The sequence below is a fragment of the Cnephaeus nilssonii genome (genome assembly GCF_951640355.1).
Source record: "Cnephaeus nilssonii genome assembly, chromosome: 15".
NCBI lineage: Eukaryota > Metazoa > Chordata > Mammalia > Chiroptera > Vespertilionidae > Cnephaeus > Cnephaeus nilssonii.
In genome coordinates, this window is record NC_137086.1 from 2,184,361 (window position 1) to 2,193,838 (window position 9,478).

The following is a 9,478-nucleotide window of genomic DNA, read 5'->3' on the forward strand; positions in this document are numbered from 1 at the left end:
GTGGCTCCGTTGGTTGGAGTGTAGTCCCTGCACGAGAAGGCTGCGGGTTCGGTTCCCGGCCCGGACAGTACCCACGCTGCGGGTTCGGTTCCCGGCCCGGACAGTCCCCACGCTGCGGGTTCGGTTCCCAGCCGGGGTACATACCCAGGTTCGACCCCCCAAGGGGCGCATAGGGGAGGCCGCCGATTGATGCTTCTCTCACTTGGTTGCTTCTCTCTCATGAATGTTTCTCTCTCCCTTTTTCTCTAAAATCAACTTAAAAAGCACATTAAAAAAAAATAATCCCTCGGTTCGGTAAGGTTACAAGCCCCCTTTCACCGAATCTTTAAGCCACCTGACCGTCTCCAAGAGACACAGCAGCGGCCCGGCGGGAACCAGCAGTCCGCACCCACACATTTGCGTACCTCCGGGACCTTGCACCCCATGGGCGTGTCTCCGGGACCGGCCTCCCCCCCCAGATCCGTTCGCAAAAACGCGCGCTTTGCAGTCATTGCCGCACGTCATTGGCAGACGGAGCTCTCAGTTCCCGCACATCCAATGGGAGGCAGTGCTGCCCAGGGGAGGGGGTCGCCCGCGGGGCTTTAAAGCCTGACGGGCCGGCGGGAGCGCCCCGAGCCCGCGCGCCGCCTCACCTGTGCGCCCGCCGCCCGCCGCCCGCCGCCCGCACCATGCTCTCCCCGCGCCGCCCGCTCGCCCCGCTCGCCGACCCGCTGCAGCTGAAGCTCTCGCCCCTGAAGGGGCTCAGCCTGGCGGACAAGGAGAACACGGTGAGCAGGACGGGGGCCGGGGTCCGGGGTCCGGGCGGGCGGCGGGGCCGGGGGCCGGGGCTGGTCCTCACCGCGCGTCTCCCCGCAGCCCCCGAGCCTCAGCGGCGCCCGCGTGCTGGCCAGCAAGACCGCGCGGAGGATCTTCCAGGAGCCGGCCGAGCCGGTGAGCGGGGCCGGGGGGGTCGGTAGGGGGCGCCAGGAGGAGCCTGCCCGGCTCCCCGCCCGGAGGCGCCCTCATTGTTCCCGCCTTTCCCGCCAAGTGAGCCTCCTCCCTCCGCCGAGTTCCCCTCCCGCTCCCGTTCCCACCGGCCTCGCGGGGGTCCCTGTGCGGACCGCGCACCCCGACCGAAATTGCCGACTTTGCACCGGCCTCGGGGGGTGGGGGGGAGGCAATTTCTTGGGGTCCGCCGCGCCCTGGGCCATCGTTCCTCTCTCCCCGACAGAAAGCCCAGGGCCCCGCCCCCGGCGCGCAGGAGGAGCCGCTGCTGCGGGAGAACCCCCGCCGCTTCGTGGTCTTCCCCATCGAGTACCACGACATCTGGCAGATGTACAAGAAGGCCGAGGCCTCCTTCTGGACGGCTGAGGAGGTAGCGGGGTCCGGGACACACAGACCCGGCAGCCTGTGTGGGCGGACTTGACTCTTCCCCGTGGGCGCCAGCACCCAGGCCCCGGCGGGCCCGTGTTCCAAGTGGCAAGGGACCCCCGTCAGGGGTGTAGGACCCGAGGGGGGCAGGAAGGTGGGGAGTTCCTGGGGCTGGGAGCCCTGCGTGCCTGACCCCTGTGACCCCGGCGCTAGGTGGACCTCTCCAAGGACCTGCAGCACTGGGAGGCCCTGAAGGCCGAGGAGCGGTACTTCATCTCCCACGTCCTGGCCTTCTTCGCCGCGAGCGACGGCATCGTCAATGAGAACCTGGTGAGTGGCCCGCCCCCCACCGTCCGCTGGCACCCCCCCCCCCCCCCCCAAGACAGTCTCTCCCCTCGTCTCCTCGGTTTTCCCATCCCGCATGTCTAGATGTCTGGAAGCCAGATTTACGTGGCGTCTCCTGACCCATCACACACTCCCCAGCTACTTCTTCCTCGGGGAGTATCTCCCTGGCGGGAGAAGCTCAGACCGTGCCAGGTGGTAACAGGTTCTCGCCAGGTGTTCACGGACAAACGGGCCCTCTGTCTCCCGGCCTGTAAACGGAGCAGGCGGCATGGCGTGCCCAGCCTTGTCACAGGACAAGGAAGAGCTCCACAGAGAAGCAGACCTTGACATGGCACAGGAGAGGCAGCTGGTGCAGCCGGGGCCCACTGACTGACCAAACTGGCCGGTGGTTCTCCAAGCTGCGTTTCCTGTGTTCGCCACCAGGTGGAGCGGTTTAGCCAGGAAGTTCAGATCACAGAAGCCCGTTGCTTCTACGGCTTCCAGATCGCCATGGAGAACATCCACTCGGAGATGTACAGCCTGCTCATCGACACCTACATCAAGGACCCCAAGGAGAGGTGGGTGCCGGGCCGTGTGCCAGCGTGCTGAGGGCTTACAGGCTGAGTTATGCCTCCATTCACGTAGGGGCAGAAAATGACTCACATGACTGAGTTAAGGAAGTTCCTGGACCACCCCTCCTCTGAGGGGAAAGCCTGAATCCACTGGATTAGCCCATCACTCACAAGCACAGCCAGCAGGCTGCTCCACCTTCAGGGTGGGAGGATGCGATAGCCCTCGACCCGAATGCCTTTAGGCTCCGTGTGATAAGTAAAACCTAAATCTTAGCTACAGTGTGAGGCGGGGGCAGGGCGGAGAGGGCGGGGCATACAACGTGGAATGCAGCTTGTCCTTTAAAGAACTGGTAATCTGCCCCACTAGCCGGTGAGGGTTCGATCCCCTGGTTGGGGAGGTGTCTCTCACATCAGTGTGTCTCTCTGTCTCTCCCCCTCCCTTCCACTCCCTCTAAAAATCAATGGGGAAAAAATATCCTCGGGTGAGGATTAACAAGAGCTAGTAATCCTATATAATAAAAGGGTAATAGGCACATTGACCCTAATGGCTGAATGATGCGCTATGATGCGCACTGACCACCAGGGGGCAGACACTCAACGCAGGAGCTGCCCCCCGGTGGTCAGTGCGCTCCCACAGGGAGAGCTCCGCTCAGCCAGAAGCCGGGCTCATGGCTGTGAGCGCAGCAGTAAGGATGTCCGACTGATGGCTTAAGCCCGCTCCCCGTGGGGAGCTCCTCGGACATCCCCCGAGGGCTCCTGGACTGCAAGAGGGCGCAGGTCGGGCTGAGGGAACAAACAGTTGCTACGGTGCACACTGGCCATCAGGGGGCAGACGCTCCAATCGGTAGGTTAGGTTGCTGCTGGGGTCCGGCTGCTGGGGACTGGACCAGAGGGCCCGACACGCCCTGGAGCCCTCCTGCGGTCCTTCCCCATTGGGACTGGAGGAGACAGCCGATCAACCCCAATCGCCGGCCAGGCCGAGGGAACCCCACCCGTGCACGGGGCCTCTGGTCACATAGAGAAAAGAACACCTAGAAGTACAAGTGAGGAATGACATGGTACAGCAGCCCCCTCACCCCCTAGCCCCCACCCACAGGGACCCGTTCCAAGAAACGACACTGATTTTTCCACTGTTTTCTCCTCCGTGTTGCATGCCTGTGATAAAACACAATCTACAAGTTAGGCACAGGGAGAGGGTGACAACAGTAACGAGTAGTGAGCAGGAGTGTTGTGACAGTATGCCGTAGTGAAAGTCCCGTGAGTGTGGCCTCTTTCTGAAAACGGACAGCTACGTGACCAATGCGCCTGCGTGACTGGGGGGCAGTGGGTGGTGCGTGTGGCCTGGGCCCCTGGACAGGAGGGCTCACGTTCCAAGTAGGAATTGAGCCAGTAAGTGCTCTTGGTCAATGGACTAAGCTTTAGTGTTAGTAGGTCTTGGGGGTCAATACAAAGTAATCAATACTACATTTAGCCCTAACCGGTGTGGCTCAGTGGATGGAGCGTCGGCCTGCGGACTGAAGGGTCCCGGGTTCGATTCCGGTCAAGGGCATGTACCTGGGTTGCGGGCACATCCCCAGTAGGGGGTGTGCAGGAGGCAGCTGATCGATGTTTCTAACTCTTATACCTCCCTTCCTCTCTGTAAAAAAATCAATAAAAATATATATTTTTAAAATACCTACATTTCTATTAGCATAAACCAAGCCTCATTAATGTGAGATTTTAAAAAGCACAGAGAAGGGGAAAGCCAATCTGTAAAAACGTCCGTTTGAGCCCCAATGTGGCCTGGGGTCCCGGTGCTCTGACCCAGCGTGTGGCCAGGCCTCGGCGGGCTGCTGACCCCCGTGTGCCTCCAGGGAGTTCCTCTTCAACGCCATCGAGACGATGCCCTGCGTCAAGAAGAAGGCGGACTGGGCCCTGCGCTGGATCGGGGACAAGGAGGCCACCTACGGTAAGGGGCCGCGGCCCTCGCCCCTCGCCTGCAGCCCTCCCCACGCACGCGAGCGCTCGCTCACGGGACCGGGTGGTGCTCACACTCACGGGACCGGGTGGTGCTCACACTCGCTCACGGGACCGGGTGGTGTTCACACTCGCTCACGGGACCGGGTGGTGTTCACACTCACGGGACCGGGTGGTGTTCACGCTCACGGGGACGGGGTGGTGTTCACACTAACTCACGGGGACCGGGTGGTCACGCTCACACAGGAGAGCGCGTCGTGGCGTTCGCCGCCGTGGAGGGCATCTTCTTCTCCGGCTCCTTCGCGTCCATCTTCTGGCTCAAGAAGCGAGGCCTGATGCCTGGCCTCACGTTCTCCAACGAGCTCATTAGCAGAGATGAGGTGAGTCCGGTTCAAGCAGCAGCTCATCTGCACCCAACACCCGTTCTCAGGCGTGGGCACCGAAGGGACCCAAGATACCGGGTCGCCTTACAGCCACACGTCACGTGAAATTCAGCCACATGCACACCTGTTGGGATGAAATACGTTAACTAATGCCCTGAAATGACTTACCTCATATTCTCGGTGTATCGGCACACACACACACACACACACACACGCACACACACACACGGGCACTTCCCTGTGGAGGACGGATTTCTAAAGGAACGTCGTACTTCCTGGTGCTCTCCGCTGCGGAATGCAGAGTTGGGGAGCATCTTGGCGGAACCAGAACCCATTCTGGTCCAGCGTGTGTCGAAGTGCCGGGATCAGCTGCAGAGGGGCGGGGAGGTGCCAGCGGATCCAGTTTAGGCCAGTCAGCACCTTGGGACTCGGCACTGACACGTGCAGGGGTGACTCACTTGAAATTGCGTTGCGTGTCCTGCATGTTAGAGTCGGAGTTCTGCCTTTCCTGCCGGGAGCAGCCTCCACGTGAGCACACGCGCTGTGCGGGTCACAGAGAGAAGGGTGCTGAGCGGAAGTTCGCACACCGCCGAGGACCGGGCCTGCTGTGGGCGCCGAGGGGGCGGCACTGGGAGCCTGGGGGGGGGGGGGGCAGCGGCCGTTGAACTCTTTGCTTTCAGCGCTCGGTGCTGCAGGCCAAGCTGGATGGGGGAGGAGCGTGCAGAGAGGGTGGGCCATTGGGGATTGCGTGTTAGCGATGGACGTCTTCTGGTTCCATAGTGACCTCTGACCCTTTCCCCTAGGGCTTGCACTGTGACTTCGCCTGCCTGATGTTCAAGCACCTGCTGCACAAGCCTTCGGAGCAGAGGGTGAACGAGATTATCACCAACGCCGTTCGGATCGAGCAGGTGGGCGAGGGCGCGGGCGGCGTGGGGGGCGGCAGGGTGGGTCCCTGCTGGCCCGGGGCGTCTCCGGGCCTCCGGCTCACCAGCAGCTGTGCTCTGGCCCTAGGAGTTCCTCACCGAGGCCTTGCCGGTGAAGCTCATCGGGATGAACTGCACTCTGATGAAGCGCTACATTGAGTTCGTGGCCGACAGGCTCCTGCTGGAGCTGGGTTTCAGCAAGGTAAGTGTGTGTGTGTGTGTATGTGTGTGTGTGTGTTTAAATATGTTTTTTGTTGATTTCAGAGAGAGAGAGAGAGAGAGAGAGAAACATCAACGATGAGAGAGAACCATTGGTTGGCTGCCTTCTGCACGCCCCACACTGGGGATCAGGCCTGCAACCTGGGCCTGTGCCCTGACCGGGAATTGAACCCTGACCTCCTGGTTCATGGGTCGACACTCGGCCACTGAGCCCCTGCAGCCGGGAGAGGGTGTTCAGCCCTCGGGTTCCTGCGCGCTCCGTATTTACGTCCTGTGCCCTTTCAGGTTTTCCGAGTGGAAAACCCGTTCGACTTCATGGAGAACATCTCCCTGGAAGGGAAGACCAACTTCTTCGAGAAGCGGGTGGGCGAGTACCAGAGGATGGGCGTGATGTCCAGCCCGACGGAGAACTCCTTCACCCTGGACGCCGACTTCTGAGGGTCCTCTTTCCGCTTGTTGATGTGTGTATGTTTTTCCTTTTCAAAAAAACAAAAAAAATTAGTTGACTAAGTCTTATCAACTAGCTGCAGCATTAACATTCATTAGTGACATCTTTGAAACTGTAGCTGCCCCAGCAGGAGCCCACGTGTTCATGGTCTCAGCTAGAGGGGAACTAGGCAAAGCTCGGAGCCTCTGGAAGCTCCTGTCCGTGTCCTGTCCGTGTCTGACCAGCAGGCAGGCGGCCGGGACCTCCCGGTGGCTCCTGGCAGCTCCGCGGGGCCACGGGCGGTCTGGTCCGCAGGTTAAGCATTCAGTTCTGACCACGCGGCCCCGGGAAGCTGTCAGCCGCGCTGCTTCCAAGCAGATTGTAAGTTTACTTATTTGTACAGAATATTGGCACTTTACCCACCCATAAGCAAAGCTTGTCCTGCCTGCATCCAGGCCCTCTAGCCTGGCGTGAGGAGCTGGCACCAAATGCAAAGCCTTCTGCTGACCCCTGCGGGAGCCACTCATCACCAGGTGACCCAGAGGAGTGAGCTGTCACCTGGGCAGGTTTCTCTGTTTTACTCTTTAATGAAGGGAGGTTCCTGTTCATCAATTTTAAGTTCAGTCCGGTGCCTACCTGAGCGTGAGCCAGCTGCCGCCGCGGAGGAACTGGGTTGCATTTTGTATTCTGAGCCCAGGCTGTTTCTCGTGGGGGTAGAGATAGAGGGGAGGGGACTTCTGACTTCAGTCACTGGGCCCTGCAGGGGGGTCGGTGCTGACGGCTGGGCACCTGGCTGGGGGTGTGGTGGTTGGCGTCCTTCACTTCTCAACCCTCCAGCTGCATTTCCTCGACTTCAGTGAATGTGGACCACCCTTGAGGGCTGACAGCTGGGGGCTAGGATAGGACTAAATTGACTTTCAAATTGCCCTTGGGCGGTGATCGACTAAGACGGTGCTCTGATGAAGTGGTAAAACCAGGGCTGAAGTCGGCTTTCCCAAACTGGCGTTTCCAACGATGGTTTGTTTGAGAAGCAAGTACCAGCCAGCAGGCGCGCATCAGTGCTTTGGCCCAGTTGTTCACGTGGGGGGTCAGTTGGCCACGGGCCTGTACCGTTGTTCGTTTTCGCCATTTGTATAAACCCACTTAATAAATTTATGTGATGTGTGCCCTTTTTAAGTTATTGTTTACTGAAGTTCATCAGATTCTGCCTCCTCCTGTGTGTTACACAGAAATAAATGCGTGGCCGGGACTGTCAGCAGGGGAGGGGCCAGGGCAGACCTCGGGGTTCTGAGGGTCCCACTTCTCTCTCTTTTTTTTTTTTTAATTTCTTTATTGATTAAGGTGTCACATATTTGTCCTCATCCCCCCATTCCCATCCCACACCCCTCCCCATGGATGCCCCAACCCTCTGTTGAACTTAAGCATTGGTTAGGCTCATATGCATGCACACAAGACCTTTGGTTGATCTCTCCCCCCTCCCCTATCCTCCCTCTGAGGCCCGATAGTCTGATCGATGCCTCCCTGTTTCTGGTTCTGTTCTTGTTCATCAGTCTATGTTGTTCATCATTTCCCCTAGATGAGCGAAATCATGTGTCACTAGAGATATACTTATAAGAATTGAATGTGCGACGAGCAATAATAGTTATGCTGACAGGCAAATGAATCAGTCTGTAGTGAGTTTCTTTCTGGTCCAACAGTTCTTTTGAGACCCAATATCAATGTCCACCAGTTCCTTATGAGTACATGTCGGCACTGACCCCTCAGCTCTGGATGGTGGACAAATGGTGGTAATGCAGGTCCGACTCCCTCTGGTTTGGTCTCGGCCGGACCCAGGGGCACGGCTTCACCCGGATCCAGGGGCCCACGGCCTCACCCGGACCCGGGACCCAGCCTCACCCGGATCCAGGGGCACACGGCCTCGCCCAGACCCAGGATTCAGCTTCACCCAGACCCAGGGGCACACGGCCTCGCCCAGACCCAGGATTCAGCTTCACCCGGATCCAGGGGCACACGGCCTCGCCCAGACCCAGGATTCAGCTTCACCCAGACCCAGGGGCGCGTGGCCTCTCCCGGGCCCGAGATCCAGCCTCACCCGGATCCAGGGGCACACAACCTCGCTCAGACCCGGGCTCCAGCTTCCCCCGGACCCAGGGGCACGTGGCCTCACCCGGACCCAGGGGCGCGTGGCCTCTCCCAGACCCGGGACTGAGGGTCCCACTTCTCATCGGTTTAAAGGGAACCGGTTTTAGTCGGAAGCATTTGGAAGTCTTAAAATACGTAACCACACGCACGTGGAACGAGTTAAAACAAGCGGCTCTAGGCTGATGGGAGTGTTAGAGGCGTGAAGGCGGGGCTAGGGACTGGCCTGTTCCCTGTCCGGGAGTCCAGTCCAGTAGGAACCTGGTAAGAGCGTTGCACCCAAAGGCACTCAATGTCCTAGATGTGTGATGCCAGGTCAGTGACGCCATGGGGATGTTCAGGGCAGCCGCTTAGCCATCAGGACAGCCTCCCGGGGGCCCACGGTCACGTCCCCTCTTGCCATCCGTCTATGCCAGCTCCCGCACTCTAGACCAGTGGTCGGCAAACTCATTAGTCGACAGAGCGGCGAGCCGCGGTTTGCTGACCACTGCTCTAGACCACGCCTCAGGGCTGCCTCAGCTGGGGGCAGCCGGTCTGAATTGCCTTAGGCATTGGAGAGGCGCAGGCTCGGCCTCCCCGGACCTGCTGGCTCCATCCCGGGGAGCGGGCGGTGGTCACAAGTTCATCCCAGTTCGTTTCAGACCTGGCCCTGCCCGCTGAGGACTGTGCCCTCCGTCTGGCTGGCGAGGGTCCTCCTGGACTCCCAGCCGCGGTTCTGGGCTGGCCTGCCCTGGAATGCCTGTGGCTCTAGACAGCCAGGCGTGGGCCCCACTCCGGGGAGGGCGGCCCTGCTCTGTCACCTGGAGGTGCTGTTCCTGCCGTTAGGCACGTTTCGCTGCCTGTGAACGCGGCTTCCAGTCGGGTGGCCCGGCCCGGCTCTGGCTGGAACTCGTTGCGAACACCCAGGCGGGGGCTGCCTCTGCGCGGCCCTGCCCGTGCCAGTCCGAGCCCCTGCTGATGGCTGAACCCGGGCAAGACGCCCAGCCCTGGTCAGTGAGCGGCTGCGGCTGGGCAGCTGGGTGCCTGGCGGGGCCTGTTCAGACCGGAGACTCTGACAGGGCCCCACCCACGCTGAGAGGGCTCCCCTGCTGGCGCATTCCGGGTGTCAGGACCCTGATCCGCGGTGTGTCCTCGTCATTCCGGGGGGAGGGGGGGTGTCCTCCACATGAGGAGGCTGCGATGAGA

At 60.5% G+C, this 9,478-nt stretch overlaps 1 protein-coding gene across 1 annotated transcript; it reads left to right on the plus strand.

The window, feature by feature from the left end:
• The first annotated feature begins 577 nt into the window (after positions 1-577).
• RRM2 (ribonucleotide reductase regulatory subunit M2) lies at positions 578-7,330 on the plus strand. Its single transcript, XM_079791849.1, has 10 exons — positions 578-767; positions 856-930; positions 1,211-1,354; positions 1,564-1,680; positions 2,119-2,252; positions 4,100-4,194; positions 4,449-4,582; positions 5,389-5,493; positions 5,597-5,710; positions 6,013-7,330. Exons 1-10 carry the CDS (start codon positions 669-671, stop codon positions 6,163-6,165), a joined length of 1,170 nt encoding a protein of 389 aa, XP_079647975.1. The 5' UTR covers positions 578-668; the 3' UTR covers positions 6,166-7,330.
• The last annotated feature ends 2,148 nt before the right edge of the window (positions 7,331-9,478 follow it).